This window comes from Argopecten irradians, chromosome 6 (assembly GCF_041381155.1).
Source record: "Argopecten irradians isolate NY chromosome 6, Ai_NY, whole genome shotgun sequence".
Lineage (NCBI taxonomy): Eukaryota > Metazoa > Mollusca > Bivalvia > Pectinida > Pectinidae > Argopecten > Argopecten irradians.
The window spans coordinates 4981392-4999071 of record NC_091139.1 but is presented as its reverse complement, the minus strand read 5'-3'; the positions used below and the strand labels follow the sequence as shown (position 1 = coordinate 4999071).

Genomic DNA, 17680 nt, shown 5'->3' with positions numbered 1-17680 from the left:
CAGAATTTAAATCATTTGCTTACGTATATCTATGATAAAAATACCTAGTGAAAGTTGGCCATTGACGGCACAGTTTGTATCTTGGTGGTTTGCCAAGCTCTTTTGAACAAAATCTTTTAACCCTGGTCTCTTGGAAAAATAATATTCATGAGATTCATTTTTGGCGTTTAACCCACGTGATGCCGTTAAATAGATCATACTTATCGCGTTGGCATCATATCAACTAAACTACAAGATTAGATCTACGGTTCGCTAAATTAGTAATGTTGTAACAAGGGTCTCCTGGAACACATTACAGTGACAATGGGGATGTTATAAAAGACCGAGATCTCGCGTTCCAATCCAGAAGGATGTATGTATCCATACCCATCCGAGGCTCTTCTTATATACATTAGATCTATGTAGCCCCTGGGTAATAATCGAGTTGTTATCAACGATTACGTAATTTGTTATAAAGGTTTCAAAAATGATTGAAATTGACATGAATCGTCAAAATATACCTTACCTATGCAACAAGTTTGTGGTTCCCGGTTCATCGACCACGTCACGTTTGATGTAGCAAACGGGAATAAGGGCGAACAACACTAATCCTTAAGTGTGTTTTTTTTTCATGGAGACGTCCTACACATTTCCAAACCTGGTTTGGTGATGATGCTACATTAATATACATTAATTAATCCAAGATTACATGATGCACACAGCTCTGTTGTAGATATAAGTCACTCATATATCACGTGGTAAAAACATTAGAGCAGAAAAGCATTAAAATACAAAATACTACCAAATTACTTCCTTGATCTTCATTCAAGCGTAACACAAATGTCGCCATACATTTTGGTATCCTGCTCCATATCTAAAGGTGCTATTTAGCTACACATCTATTTTAAGATATGAATGTTGTTATACCTGGTATATACATTATGTTTATATATATAGTTGGCCTAGGATGCCTATATGCCGTCGATTGCAGGAAAAGTTTTAAATGGTAAAATTCATATGTAACGAACACCAGATCAGATTCTTCTATGAACTCAAAAGTATATGTGTTGTGATACCTTCAATCTTTTACTAACCAAAAAACGCAATGAACCACTCATTTATACTGATAGGAAATAGACAAACTGATTGAAATATGGCGCCCATGCAGTGATACGGTTTAAAAAAATCACGTGATGTAAGCTGGTGATATATGAATTCTTACGTCAGCAAGAGACATACAAAATCTAGGAAGAAAGACACATACCCGTAGTTACATGAACATAATATATTCAAATTAACACATATATCATATATTTGTATCTTCTGGTATTTATACTACTGTATGATACATAATTCCATCTTTGTTATCACGCACTTCGAAAAATGCTTATTAAAAACAAAACGCAAGCCTATACCCTTTGAACAATTTATTTGTATGTACATCGCATTACTATACGGATGCGATTCGACCCGTTTATGTAGTTTTCATTAGATGTGACGCCCCATGTCAATGTTCTTTTGGCCTCATGGACAATGAAAACGCAAGTCTGATATCGTATATGGATGCCAACGTGGGAACCAAGACAAACTTATATCCATGTACGATCCTACGTGCATTCGAGATGAAAGCGCAACAAGCCAAAATCAAACGCTAACCACAATATAACTGAGATTTGGATCCCCTTGTGCACGTGCGGTTGAGACTTGGACATCATTGATCAACTCTAAACGCAATCCCTCATGCTAGTTTGAACGCTATTGATCAGACGAAGTCGCAATCCTTCATGCATCCGATTGCTACGTTTGTTTGGACACCCTTGGTCAGTACAAACATGGTCGTGTGGTGTAGTAGTTAAGCCGCTCGCCTTTCACCTAGCCGACCGGGGTTCGATCTCCGGCACGGACTTGAAAAGGATATGGGTCACCTGCCCGATAACGTGGGTTTTCTCAGGGAACTCCGGTTTCCTCACGTACTAAGACCCTTCGCGCGCTTACATCCGGGCCATCGAGATTTACATCGTGATTTACATAAGTTGTATATAACTCGTTTCTCAATCGATGTAAAATAAATAAAATTTATATTTTATACAAACATAAACACGATCAATCTCTCCCAGAGTTCACTCCTGAATGAGGGAGTGCAATGACCTGGGAGAGAATGCAGGATGGTTCTGATAAGACTTGAACAGCATCGCTTAATGTTGTATTTCTTGTAATGTTCATTGAAACGATATGTCGTTTTAACATTTAATATTTGAACATGGACATGAATCTTGATGATTTAGCTCCCCAAAACCATATGTCAGCATATAAGATAGCCGAAATCTAGGGATCATATATTCCCGGTTTTTAATAAAACGCCTTCAATCACCGCCATGTTCAGTACCTTCGGGTTTTGTCGGAAATCCGAATCGTATCACGTGACTTATGTCCACACGTCCTGCACGTGGTGATCCAGGTGACTAGCGTAAGCGCACATGTGTTTGTTTACGTTTTCCTTCTGGCTAGTATGAGCAAATCGTGCTGGTATATATGTATGTTCACAGAGCGAGTATTTGAAACATCTAATTCACACATTGCCGTAATTCAGTATTGTGTGTATCAAATATTGTAATGTGCAAGCATTATTTTCTTTGTAGATCCAGTCTGCTGCATGAGGTCGACCACATGTTTTGTTTTCGAAAAATTGTTGATATTTCTCTTGGTTTCACAACTCTCGTGTTACTTCGAGATTGTCGCGACGATGTTGGAAAGAGCTCGGAATGATTCGGCATCTTTCGAGCCTATTTTTTACGTGTACACGTTAAAAAGATTTTTTACTTTTATAATTAAAATACTTCCAGTACTGCAACTTTATAAAAAGTGGTAAAATTAGAAAGTTTAAACCTTTAAAAATTATTGGCGCTTTGGCCAAAGGAAGTGTCGTCCCTAGATGGTTCAGATCATGGGTACATTGGACAAACGCAAGCGGGATTCCCGTATCCTTCGTGCGTTTGAGGTTTAGACGCTAATTGTCAGATATGTCAGTGTGATTTAATATATTTTAGGGTTGACACTGTAACGGTCAGACCGGGATTCGAACCTAGGACAAGCCAGATACTTTACCAATTGAGCTACATAGTCACAGATCAACCCAATCCAAATACCCATATCATTGGATAAATCCCTATTCCTGGTTTATATGAGCGACCTTTTTAACTTGAATACGACAGCTAGTGCATTCAAGGTAGAATTGGGAGTCATTTGTCAAAGGCAAGCGCGATCCCGAATGGATTCATGGCGATCTGGAGCCATTTGTGAAAAAAAACGCAAGCGCCATCCCCTTTGCATTTATGGATGTTTTGGACCATTTTTTAAATGCAAGCGGGAGCTCGAATGGATTCTTTGAGGTTTGGGCCATTTGTTGAACCAAAGTGCGATCCCCATTGCATTTAAGCCATAAATGCAATCTCCATAAATTTTATTGAACTTTGGAGCCATTTTTAAAACGCAAGCGGGGACTCGAAAGCATTCAAGGAAAACTGTGGTCATTTGTTAAACACAAGCGCGATCCCGAATGCATGCATGGATATTAAGAGCAATTTGTTAAATGCAAGCGCAGTACCCATTGCATTCGTGGATAATTGGAGCCATTTCGTAAAAGCAAGCGCCATTAACCAATGCATTCATGGAGATTTTGAGCCATTTGTGAAAGAAGCGCGACCCGCAACGATTTCATGGTGATTTTGAGCAATTTGTGAAACGCAAACGCGATCTCCAATGCATCCATGGATATTTGGAGACATTAGTGAAATGCTGGCGCAATACCCATTGCATTGGTAGATATTTGGAGCTATTTGTAAAAAAAAACGTAAGTGCGATCAACATTACATTTATGGAGATTTGGAGCCATTTGTGAAATGCAAGCCGGATCCCCAATGCATTCATGGAGATTTGGAGCTATTTGTAAACGCAAGCGAAGTACCCAATGCATTTACGGAGATTTGGAGTCATATGTGAAACGCAAATACGATCTCTAATGCTTTCATGGAGATTTGGACCAATTTATAAGACACAAGAGCGACCCCCATACATCATTGAAATTTGGAGCTACATTTGATAGCGATCTTTAATGTAGATATTTGGAGCCATTTGTTGAACGCAAGCACGACCCCCCAGTGCATTTTTGGAAATTTGGAGCCATTTGTTAAACGCAAGCTGGATCCCCAGTGCATTCATTGAAATTGTGAGCCATTTGTTATATGCAAGCGGGATCCCGAGTGCATTCATGGATATTTCGGGCCATTTGATGCATTTATGGAGGTTTGGAGTCATTTGTTAAACGAAAGCGCCACCTCATCCTCGATACACCAGGGGTTCCGATCACACATGATCTGTATACCCCTGGACTATCTCATATCCAAACTGAAAGCAGCTCAGGGGAACAAATCGGAACCAATCACAGTCCTGCAACATTTTTCTTTTTTTTAAGACTACAGAGAGAGTGACGCCCACTTCAAAGGTATACGGGTCTATTGATGTACATCAAATGAATGATTTGAGATAGGACAGGGGTGAAGAGATTGTAAGTGATCGGAACCCCTGTAGTATCGAGGATGGCGCGGCCTTCAATGCATTCATAGATATTTGGAGACATTTGTTAAACGCAAGCGCGATCCACAATGCTTTCTTGGAGATTTTGAGACATTTGTCAAACGCAAGCGCGATACCCAATGTATTCATTGAGATTTGCAACTAAATTTGATATTGTTAAACGCAAGTGCGATCCCTATGCATTCATGAAGATTTGGGGTCACTTGTCAAATACAAGCGCAATACAATTGGATAAAGCAGGCGCAATCAATCCCTGTTATGTTCATTTATTTGTTTGAACGTTGTTGTTGTTGAAATACGATCCGACGTAATGATGGAGTTTGGCAATCGCGACATCTCGTAATAATTTCCGTCAATCTTCGGAAATATATCACCTCGAGTGCATTCATGGAGGGGCACGTGTATGTTCACGTGTAGTCCGCTAAACCTGCCTATATTATTAGGCTTTTTTTATTTTTTTTTTTTTTTTTGCCAAAAAAAGCCTAATGATATAGGCAGGTTTAGCGGACTAGTTCACGTGGTGTGTGCGTTTGGACGTCATTGATCAAACGCAAGCGGGTTTCTTCTTGCGATTTGTATTTGGTTGTGATTAATCAAACGCGTGATAAAACGAAAACATGAGTGTTTCTTATGCATTTTCGGATTCAAAGCAATTAAAGATGCTCCACCACCGACAGAGCATAAATGATATTCATCATTTGAACAATAATTCGTGTTTAATCGTGTATATATATGTCTAATTAACACAAAAAATAATATAAAATAATTTATTTCGCCTTTGGTGCATGCGCATAGTGACACGGATTTTTTTCGGGATGCAATTAATTGTTTTTCATATTTTTAACTTGAAGTAAAATTAGAAGCTCAAACTTTTCAATGGTGGTAATGGTGTAAAGTAAGTAACTTTTTAACTGAAGAAAAAAACTAAATCGTCTGCTCCTATTTTTGATAGTGAAAAAATACCATTTGTCTGCGGTGGAGCATCTTTAAAATTAAGTGCAAGCGCGACTCATCAAACGATGGATGCATGATGATTATTTATTAGCTATTTAGTCTTGGACACCAATTGTCAAACTCCAGCATAGTCCTTAACCCGTTTGAGGTTTTATTCAGCTCCCTGGTTGTTAGATGTTTGGATACAATAGCCACAGGTGCGCGTTTGGATCCATGATGCGCTACGTGCGCGTTTGGACGTTTCGACTCGACGAATGCGTTTTATGTTGTGCCTGTTAAAGACAAACATATAGGCACACGGTCCCACCGTGGATTTGAGGTTGACCTGGTACAGATGAAATGTATTCACTTGATTTATATATGTGACAACAGATTATATTCGTTCTATTTAACTTATATTACACATTTACATTTATGTATGCGAGAACTCGAATGTTTATGTTTCTTCTGATCAATGCGACAGTCGATATACAACTTTCGTCTCGTCTCACTCTGATACACACTGACAAAGCATCTCCATATATATAATACTGAAATTGATTATGATATTGACCTGAATTTTACCTGAATGGACATGAAACTATAATACCTGTGTATTGGTACTACGTGAGCGATTGCGACGGCGAAACTGTAATATATTGCGCAACATCTACCATTATTGTCTTTGTTGACAGAGGTAATGCATGATGTGTATATGTCTAGTTTATCTGCGGATGTAATGCGACACCTCCATATATTGTCACGTCGTATTCTTTCCGCTGCACGCGCAACGTAAACAGAGAGCGCAATTTTCAAGTCATCCGTGAAGATGCGTCAGAAATATTAATTGTCGCTTTATTTCCCATGAACAGAATCGCACTAGAAAAAGAAACACTTGCTCAGATGAAATAGATATACATGTATACATATGCATATATATTATAATACGTTCGTTGTGTGCATTAACAGTTGTTTACCGTTTGTAAATATATATAATTTCCACATACTGTTCGTGTTGCGAAATCGATGCTATTCAAAATCATTTGATTTACGATCCGTTTTAAAGTCGCCTAAATATACGTGACATTATGCAATATAAAACCAAGCTCCCTGAATAAAGTGCCTGGTCTAACCTTTTTTGTGGAATCCGTGTTGTGTGCATAATACATGGATCATACGTGTATACGTACACGTACGTATATACTATACATGTGTGCGCAACTGAGTTAAATATGGGTGTCCGTGCCAGTGATGCATGGTCACCATCTATAATATATATAGCTGATACTAGGCCTATAGACCATAACGACTAGGCCTAAAACAGCCCGTCCTCTAGCTAGATTGCGCCCAGAATGAAACGCGTACAAATACTGCTCATATCTGTGTAACCGTATAATTTCTAGTTGACGCTCTTACAGAGCGCGACACAACATGACATAGTGTCGACTCTATATATGTGTAGCTATTTTAGGATACATGCCCGGGCTTTTTATACAATTATAATCAAAACGTCCGTTCAAGTGATATAAAATCCAAACGACACACTATTGAAATAGCTACAGGTCACTAAACCAAAAATACTGCACACAACACACCTTTCAGTAGACTGGGTATACTTTCAATTTAGAAATAAGCCACGCCTACTTCACAGTTTTAAGTCATGGGCTTTCTAAGGGGAATTTAAAGTTAGGCCATATCTAGGCATTTGCACGTTTTTTTCCCGTAACAGATAATTCTTCGTGTTAATTAACCAAATATACTAATTATTATAAATTTAGAATGTGTATAGAAATATGAACCAGACGTCACTGAGCTTTTTCCGCAAAATAAAAATCGATTTTTGCGCTTTATATTATTGAAAACCTGTAGGTCATGTCTATGAGAAATCCCGTTGCAGGCCTCATAGTATCCCAAAATTCCTTGTTCTTTTATTTGTACGCATGCGCACGATGGAAGTTCAGGCGAAGAAAGACACCGATCACTTTGAAAACATTGATATAAACGCCGATAAATCGACGGAAAAGGAATCTGAAGAAAAGATGACGTCAGTTAAAGACCGGGACGCGATTTTGCAAATAATAGATCAGCTGCGGATGCGAAAAGCACGACCAGATTTGAATCGAATCTGCCACATGGCTTCACGCAGATATGGCACTAAACACTTGGATACGGAAGCTCAGTTGGAGAAGCTCGTCGATTTGGGTATTGTTGTTAAAGTAGATTATAAAAGAAATATAAGTTACAGGAATGCTTCTAAATGGAAAAAGAAACCGTTTGGAAGGAAACTTCTTAATTCCAATTGTACGAACAAGAACATTCGCTTGGCGATCAAAGCTTTACTTGAAGTGGGGAGCGAAGAGGTCGGTGCGTCAGCGAAAGACATCGAGAAATGGCTGGCGGCCGAAACGGAGTGCCGTCTGAATAAAAATCAACTTCTCATTGCGATTGGGAGGGAAATTGATAACGGAGGATTGAAAGTATTATCGAATGGAAACTATGTGATAAGTAAGGAAGGTGAAATCAAGCCCAAAGCCGCACCACGCAAAAAGCAGCAAGTTGCGACAGGGACCTCAAAGTCCGACAAAGCTGAGAAAACGGAGACTGCGAATCCTGTCACAAGTCCGAAATTCAAACGCGGACGTCCCCCGTCTAAACGCAAGGTTCATATTTCATGCTAATATGAACATTTTTATATGTTCAATATGATTTAACAATTTTTGTAAATCATAATTAAACAGAACTAATGTTTCAAAGTATCCAGTTAGTTTTATATGCATGCAAATATTTATGCATAATTTCTGACGTCATTAATTGGATTAACTTTATTAAAAAAAGTCACACGCTTTTACTTGTATAAAGAAAACATACCATATTTGATCACAAATGTTAATCTAACGTTTCAATATGAAATAGGATTAATTTATTGAGTTCATGTTAATTAGGTTTAGTAATATTTGTTTATTATTATTTTATTAAAAGAAAGAGAAATTGAACGAACTAAGAAATGTTTATTACTCTTTGGCTTATTTTTTGTCTGTCGAGACATTGTAGTGTTTATTTTGCTTGTGCTGTACAAATTAAACAAGCAGTAGGCCTATATGTTTTAATTGTGCAGAGAATATTTGTTAAAGATGCTCCAACGCCGACAGCATATAGATAATATTCATAATTTGAACAACAATTAGCGTTTAAACGTGTATATATATGTCTGATTAAAGGAAAAAATATTATGAAATGATTTATTTTGCCTTTTGTGCATGCGCAATCAGTATTTCATTCCATCTAGGATATAGTGACACAGATTTTTTTCGGGATGCAATTAATTATTTTTTTATATCTAAAACTTAAACTGAAATTAGAAGCACATACTTTTCCATAGTAACTTTTGTAACTGAGAAATATACCAAATTGTCTGCTCCTGTTTTTTATAGTGAAAAAATATCATTTGTCAGCGATAGAGCATCTTTAAACCATATTAAAAAGACTTCTTATAACCATCTATATTGCAATCTGCAAATAATTTGTTCTGTATGCAATTATTCTGTAATTAAAGATATAAGCAAGCAACATTAACTTGTACATAAATCTATTTGTTATTGCTGCCTGGTCACTACCAAAATATATATAGGTTTTTTTTAAATTTTATTCTATGTACATTTATATAACATATAAGAAAGTTACCTGTTCATGCAGGGACAGGTATAGATTATCACATGTTTGTGAACGTAATTTTCATATTTTTCAGAAAAATCAGCTAAATTTTTGCACACATATAACATACATATACCTACCATCAAGGAAAGATAACTCTGTAATATGCAAAAGTAGAAGTCATTATCAAGTATGAAGTTGCTTTTAATGATGTCCTGATTTGATGTTTCAGAAGTTCAGAAAGACTCATGGACCAGATTTCGAGACGCAATCTGTTAAGAAGAAAAACAGTTCTGATGACGAGGAAGCGTCTATATGTGACTACTGTCTGAAGGCCACAAGCAGTGCTTCCTTCTCGGAGGGGCTACTGACATGTAAAGAGTGCAAAGCAACTGGTAATTTTAGCTTCTCATGTTAATGCACTATTCAGCTGACCTGTACATTGATGTCAGTATCTTCAATATATATTGGTGTTGGAACAATATCGCATTATATTCAATAACAAACTGAATAATGATATTTTTGATTATGAGATGGTATGTACTTAATTGATAAAGGGAAGACAACTCAAATACATGTACTGATGTCTGAACTGAAACAATGATGTAAAATCCTTGGGTTTTTTCCTTGTATATTACATATTGCAACATACTACCAAACAATATCATTTCTTTATAATTCTACTGTTTCATCTTTCTGGAACTAATCCAGGTCAGTAAATGTAGTTGCAAATTAAATAATCCATAATTTCTCCCCTACCAGTTATGAACCAGTCTGAAAATTTAAGAGAACTCTTTGTGGAAATAATATATCTTCGTATGTTATAGCTCACCCTTCCTGTATGGGCTACTGTGAAAGTTTGGCCCGGCGTGCTCTGAGATCTCCCTGGCAATGTATTGACTGTAAAACCTGTTTTGTCTGTGAGGATTCAGGTGACCCGGTAAGTGATAAGGAACCAATCACAAGTCATATGAGATGTTTAGTTGATATTTTAGCTAAAAACCCGTGCCTAAGGGAGACAATATTGAATACTATATTCGTATGTTACATAAGATATTGAGAATAAGAGCAAGAAAAAATGGAATCTTAAATGGATATATCAAGTGGAAAGGGATATCTCAACCCAAGTGACAGACTTTGGCTTGTCAACCTAAAGCTTGCCATCCAAAATCTTTCATGATGGTTGAGATATCCAGGGATCAATCTATGTTTTTGGGGAAACTATCCTTTTTCAAAATAGGGGAAAGTTTGGCGAAATACAGGGGGGGAAAATCATGGAATTTCAGCTGCTTTCCAGCATTTGTATTGCACGATTATCACAGGAACATCGTTATGCGTCAAAATTGGTGACTTCCTCAGCAATGTATATACGTACATCACAGTTACACCGCATGTATTGATGTGTGAGCTGTGTTACACTCCCTTGTGAGATAGAGTTATCTTTTCCCTGGTAAATTTGCTCTCATATTGTTATTTTGTTAATGTTTCAATGAAATTGATTTTAATTTACTTTACATTCCTAATATTTGATTTCAGGAAATGATGTTGTTTTGTGACGCCTGTGACAAGGGTTACCACATGAACTGCCACAACCCTCCATTAGAGAAAAAGCCTCAGGGTAAATAGTATAAAAAATTGTTTATAAATGTCCAAAAATCAAGCATGAAATTAAAGCTTTCTAAATGCAAAATATTCAGAATTTCTTTAGAAGTTATATTTAAAGAATTTGTTGACCAGTTAAAAGCAAAAGTATTCACTTGTGTTTATATCATGAAACCAATTGGACATCAAGCTTTTTGCATAATAGTTCAGGTTCTTAAACTGATATACAATAAATTCTGTTGAATGTCTTTCTATTCCAGGTAACTGGGTCTGTAGCAAATGTGAACTTGAAAAAACCATGGAGACGTCTTCCGAAGAGGACATGCAAGACTCTGTTATGGATGACAGTCAAGTTACTGGTAAATAAATGAAGATTGCATATCTAGTGTTTAAGATGATTTTGAGTTCATTTTAAGAATTTGGACATTTTAGTAAAATGCAGAAATCTAGTTATTGATGTCCATACATCTGCTTTCAAATTTGTTAAAAAATTAAACAGTTTTTTTCCATTTTATAAAACCTGAATGAAATACCATATTTGCATATTGCAGAGTTATCTGCCCTTGTGAGTAAGATTTGATTGTGACATGTGTTTGCAAGTGTAATGTTATAATTCAATGCAAGGTTTGCTCACAAAATAGTGCCGTCACAATGGATACCTACCCGCAAGGGAGGCAACTCTGTAATATGTTAAGGTTGAATACAAGCCCAAATATTTGTATATCAACCTAAAATTGTTTTCTATGGCAATATTAACCCTAGTCTTATGTTTGGTTGTAACATTGTAACAGACGGGGGAGGTGCTTCATGTCTGCCGACGCCCTGTGATTCCCCAGCCTCCGAGGATGAAGAAGAAGAAGAGGAAAAGTAAGGGGGAATAACTCCACTAAAGCCCATAGCAGTCTTTGTTAAAAAACCATGTTCGATCAAAGGGAAACAAATCTTTTGAGAAGTTGATTAAAATGTTTTCAATGGCTTAAGTAGTATAGGGCTGAAAATCATGTTGTAAATTCTGTGTTCAATACATGTACATCAATATGCGTGACACTTGTTAACAAACATATTTGAAGGTATGTCTGTTTTACATTGTACTACTATACTTTTCACAACAACAAAGTGCGTTTGCTGTTTCTCATTAGTGTAGCAGTGTTTGTAAATACATGAATAGATGTTTGCCTTTACTCATCGTTCAAAATTAATTTTGCATCAAAATTTGTTTTATTTACTAGGGTTGAGCCACCTCCAAGAAAGCGTAAAGCAACAGAAGGAAGGAAGAAATCGGTGGATGTAGATGGAAAGAAGGGTGATAAAAGTGACAAAATATCCACCATTATTGAGAATGGCCAGTATCCAGATGCCTCCAAATGGAAAGTGGAGGATGTTGTACGCTTCTTTGTAAACGTAGGATTTACAGAACAGGCAGAGGCCCTTAAAGAACAGGTAACCTCAATAGGATTTACATACAAAGAGTAAATGAGGTTGTATTAAACTAACTGCACATAAACAATAAAAAAAAATTCTTAGTCCCTAGGAAAGACTGAGAAGGAAACAAAAATTGAATTTTATTAAATTTGAAGGCTAGTATTCTGTCAAAGTTTGAAGATGGACTGTATGTTAATTTTTTTACTGAACTTCTATAAAATTTTAAACGTTATAAACTGAGTTGCACTTTTAACTTGTTTGACAGGAGATTGACGGACAGTCACTGCTGTTGATGAAGAGAAGCGATGTACTAACAGGGCTGTCAATCAAGTTAGGCCCCGCCCTGAAGATGTATCAACACGTGATGAAACTACAGACCACCGGGTATGACTTTGAGGATAGTTGACCTTAATTCTCTTACTAGTTCAAGCTTTTATCTCTTTTTAATATTCATATATGATTTTTTTCTTTTTTTAAGCAATAGCTATGACCAATGTTCTTGTAGCATCTTTTTTTACCGGTGAAAGGTCCATGCAATGTAAACCTGCCATGCTCAATTGTTTGCAAGTGATACAATTACATAATGCAAAAGTCATTGTGTTACATAATTTTTGAATGCAAGAATTTTCTGAATGAAATATTGTCATGAATGGATGTAGCATTTGTTTTGGGCTCTTTCTTTATAATCAAGAGTTGACAAAGGTAAAATCTTCTAGAAGGATTGAACGAGTTGTATAATTTTGATGAACTGTTGTAATGTTTCAAAGAAGTAACACCATGACACTATTATCATTGATTACTAGCTGTATAACCGCTCCATTTAAATATCAATAATGAAGCCTAAGAAATAAAAACGTAAAATAATTTGAAAATAATACATTGTGTTAGTTAAAGATGCTCCACCGCCGACAGAACATAAATGATATTCATAATTTGAACAATAATTGGTGTTTAATCATGTAAATATATGTCTAATTCATACAAAAATAATACAAAACAATTTATTTTGCCTTTGGTGCATGCCCAATCAGTACTTCATTCCATATAGGATATAGTGTCATGGAATTTTTTCGGGATGCAATTAATTATTTTTTATATTTTTAACTTGAAGTAAAATTAGAAGCTCAAACTTTTCAATGGTGGTAATAGTTTAAAGTAATTAACTTTTGTATCTGAAGAAAAAAACTAAATTGTCTGCTCCTGTTTTTGATAGTAAAACAATACCATTTGTCAGCAGTGAAGCATCTTAAATGATGGAATCATGATAGAAAAGAAATTGAAATAGAGACCGCAGTATTAAACAGAAAGAAGATATTATTCTTTTATTTGCGATAATAAGATTTTAATTAATATATTGTGCTTACACCTGAAATAAATTAGTGATAAATATGATTTCCATTAATATTGCTAATGAAATGCATACCTTGTAATGATTATGACAGTCTCGTTTGACTGTATATTGTTGTTGTGCGGTGATAAAGGCAATATATATATACACAAGATGTATATATCTTTGTATTGATTCTTAAGTATGACCCTATTCCAGGATTTAATTTCATTCATTAAATTTTAATATGATTGTGTGTTCCATTCCTAAGTGCAGCCAGTACTCCACAAATTAATACTTCTTACAATTTGTTTTTGTTTTATTATAATAACTTGTAATTCATTTTACAATAATGGTATTTTCCAACTACATAATGATATGAAATTTGTATAGTACATGAATTTGATACTTAATTAAAAAGTATGTGGATTTCATAACACATATTCTTCAAAGTTAGCAGTTAGATTTAAAAAAAAAAAAAAAAAACTTACAGCTTTCCTGAATCACAATTTGAAATTTCAAAGACAAAATATGCCCTGTATCCAAATCATGCCAATGAAATCATGTCTCCCATATATAATAAGGTGTTGCTTGATTTATAATGAGATATAATGAAATAAACTTTTTTATATATTGTGCTGTTTCCTGACAGTTAAATCATAGGTTGTCACTTCATGTTAATTTTTTGTGTTACAAACACGTCATGATATTTTATGGTTAATTTAAAATATATAAATACATAAATGAAATGTACATGTATTGTACTCAGAAAGGTATTTATTAGAATAACAGTAAATGACTTACCTCCCTTTGTAGTGGGAAGTACAATATATATATACGACTGTAGAAATGATTACTACTGGGAAGAGTCTTAATCTGTTTGATGTTAAAGATATTTGTTTATGTTCATGATATAGTACACTTGTACCAGTATTTAGTAAATTTGCTCATTTTATTTATTCATGTAAGTTGTAGAGATGAAGAGAAGCATTGATAGGTGGTGTGGTGTGTTGAGTGGGTAGACTTTTGTATGTCTTCAGAGGTTGTATTACTTAAAATACATAGGTACATGAAATTCAGCGATATCGAGATCCCAAAACAATGTGGTAAAGTACAATTTAGGGTTGATTAGTCCAACCTTTTGGTGATTATGAAGTCAAAAGAATCACGTCTAAAGATGTCACAATCACTAGGTGGGGATTATAGACAGTAAATTGTCTTTATTCACATTGTTTTGGAATCTTGAAATTGCTGTATTCTAGACATTTTATGATCATTATTTATGTTAATGAAGTCCATCAGAATGTGGATGCTTCTTTATTTGAATCTTGTGTGTCCTCAATAATTCAAGTTAATAGGTGCTGTTTTGCTTTCTGTATAAACTGATGGAAGCTAAGAGAGCAAAGGCATCAATGATGGGGGTCAGTTGCAATGTTTAAGATTGATCATCAGTTTTACATTTGCCCATTGCACTTTTCAAAACACATTCAGTTCATGAGCAGCCATGCTTACTAGTCATTCTCATCAAACATATGATCAAATCATATTTGTTGAACAGTATCAATACTAAGAGATTAATAGATAAGAAATTTGAATTTCATTTCTATTTTACTGCCTATTGATCATGAAAAGTGGACAATACTTGCTGAAGTTATTTAATCAGAAAACAGAATATTTATCAGGATATCTATAATCCCGAAAATCCTATCAAAAGTCCAAATATATTGTAACGCAGTGTATCTGAGAATCTCTAATATTTGGTAAAAACAACATTCTTTTCTGTAATACATAGTTGTAAATGAAAACCATGAGGTTGTCAGCATGTGCATATCACAGAGTTATCTGTCCTTGTGGGTAGGTGTTAGTTATGACGTCCTGTATATGCCAGCGTAACATCATATTATTCAGATATAACAACTGAATTTCACTCGCAAAATAATGACACCACAAGAAATGCTTACCCAGAAGGGAGGTAACTTTGTAATAGCTGGCCAAGACGGAATAGTAGATGTTTTATATTAATAATCGGTAAAAATGTACTGTAACAAACATTTTGTTTATGATTTCATCATTTAAATTGCATTGATGAGTATCAAGGTTATTAAACTATTGCTAGTGTGCTTGAGTTTTGAATCATTTCTTGGAAAATTCAATTGCTTCTTCGTGCGTTGTACTTTGTAATATTCACAATTCAACTTCATTGTAATAGTTGCATTATAATATTTACAATTCAGCTGTTAAATTTATTAGACCCACTTTAATTTCAGTATGCAAAAATCTTAATGATAAGCTGGTTATACTCAAGGAATAGAACAATCTTCCTCAATTCAAATGCATCCTAATGTGTAATGTTAAAGCACTTCCCTTTTTTTGTATATTCAACTAGATGTACTTTCTCTTCAATTTGAAAAATTCAAACGCATGTATCATTAGATGTGGCTGAAAAGAATAAGTTTTGTTCATTGATTGGAGTGAGTAGTTGAGTGTGGCGTTGTTGCAGTATAGTAACGTAATTAATGCAGAGACGTAATTGTATGTAGACGTAATTGGATGAAGAGGTAACGTAATTATATGCAGACGTAATTGTATGCGAAGGTTATTCTGGTTCTTAATTTTGATCTCAATGATGTGTTCAGCTAATGGTTAGATGATTAATGTCAATTTTAATGTGTATTGTCAGTTGTTTTTATATTATTTTTTTTATAATTCAAATATAACAACGAAGATAAATTTTGATTTAAACTGTGTAACCTACCTCTAGGAACTGTAACTGTAAATACAATTGTTTTTATTATGAGCACCATGTATGTAAATTTTTGTTACTAACTAAGAATTTGAGTAAATTACTTATCACATGTTGTAACAGGAAAACACTTATGTATTACAAATTAGAATCTTTATTGTAGACCTGTAACTTTCAATATATGTGTACTAAAGTGGTAAGATCTGTTACATTGCCAATTTTATTTCTGAAATCACTCGTTAACATATATTATCTATGAATATATTATGGTAACTATTTACCCAGAGTGATAATGGGCAATAGCAGAATAATGGAGAATTACTGTATAATTTGTTTATTGAAGTTGATCTCATCACAAACAACATTTTGGGAGAATTACATATCACATTACGTAATGGATAAACTTTTGTTTGTAATGTCTGAAGGACTATAGTAATATTAATCAAAATATTTATCACTTATACAATAGGAAAATACAAATGTAAGGAAAATGACATGTGCAGTACCAGGTATTTCTCACCCTTGATACTCAAGGGGTTACTATTACTGTTGTTATATCCACCCCCGGACTATTTTGTAGAAAAAAAACATTAAAGTATTTCAGAATTAAATCACTGACCAATCACTGGCCTACAGAGAAAAGCCAAACTGCAAAGTCATACACTGTAAAGTTATTCATTTCTTTTGATGTACATTAAAGGAACAAGCTACCTGTTGTCGCACACAGAATCTTCAGTTTTGCTACAATGAATTTCAAATGTGGATATTACAACAGTGATAGTAACCATTAGATGTTGATGATGGGCACCTTTCAGATATGACCTTATCTAGAGATCTTCAGTGTGTAGAAATATATAAAAATGTTTAGCATATTTTTCAGTACTCATTTATAGAGAATTATGATGATCGTTTTAAAAAATAAAGTTGATGTAGGTCTGGCGTTGTAAAATATTATATAAAATCTTTAAAAAACTAAGGTAATTTTCTTTGTAGTAAAAATCACCAAGATAATACGATCGTTAAAAAGATTTTTTTTTATTTTTCTGCCAGATGAGGGTTTTTGTTTCGTGACATCAGGAATAAGGTGCAAGTTTTTGTTGGCCGACTTGAAAGTGATTTCATTTTTTATAATTCCTTCTAAATCGTAAAATTAACAATATCATGCTTTAACAAATTTACACAAACTGAAGAACATTAAACTTCACTTTTGCAGCTGCCTGAGTGATGTCTTTTTGTAGTTGTGCAAAAATAAATCGAGGCTTTCTCAAGACACATCACTGTTTTTATTTATTTTATCAGAAATCTACAAGTAAAAATGCATCAGCAAAATCAAACGAGTGTTGAATCATACGAGTGACAAAACAAGTGTGAAACGTATGATAAATTGTAAAACCATACCAACGTAAACCAGTTGTCTGGATAATTATGCA

General features: G+C 34.8%; 2 protein-coding genes across 4 annotated transcripts in view; one reads left to right on the top strand and one right to left on the bottom strand.

Annotated features, from left to right (window-relative positions):
• LOC138324771 (replication termination factor 2-like) overlaps positions 1-17680 on the bottom strand; it is a 63273-nt gene that overhangs the window by 23187 nt on the left and 22406 nt on the right. The window contains exon 1 of one of the 2 annotated variants that reach the window (XM_069269904.1): positions 506-576. The exons of the other annotated variant lie outside the window; for it this stretch is intronic. The gene's annotated coding sequence lies outside the window, so the exon portion shown is untranslated. Of the gene's footprint in view, positions 1-505; positions 577-17680 lie in introns of those variants that run through there. 2 annotated transcript variants of the gene reach the window in all.
• LOC138324768 (histone acetyltransferase KAT6B-like) overlaps positions 7452-17680 on the top strand; it is a 50085-nt gene continuing 39856 nt past the window's right edge. Inside the window, exons 1-8 of one of the 2 annotated variants that reach the window (XR_011208677.1) lie at positions 7452-8165; positions 9389-9551; positions 9984-10096; positions 10693-10774; positions 11019-11117; positions 11550-11625; positions 11988-12198; positions 12446-14572. Coding sequence is in view for 1 of the 2 variants with exons in the window: in XM_069269900.1 (XP_069126001.1) it covers positions 7455-8165; positions 9389-9551; positions 9984-10096; positions 10693-10774; positions 11019-11117; positions 11550-11625; positions 11988-12198; positions 12446-12586 (1596 nt within the window). In the remaining variant the exon portion in view is untranslated. Of the gene's footprint in view, positions 8166-9388; positions 9552-9983; positions 10097-10692; positions 10775-11018; positions 11118-11549; positions 11626-11987; positions 12199-12445; positions 17523-17680 lie in introns of those variants that run through there. The other variant, XM_069269900.1, reaches the window with a different exon arrangement.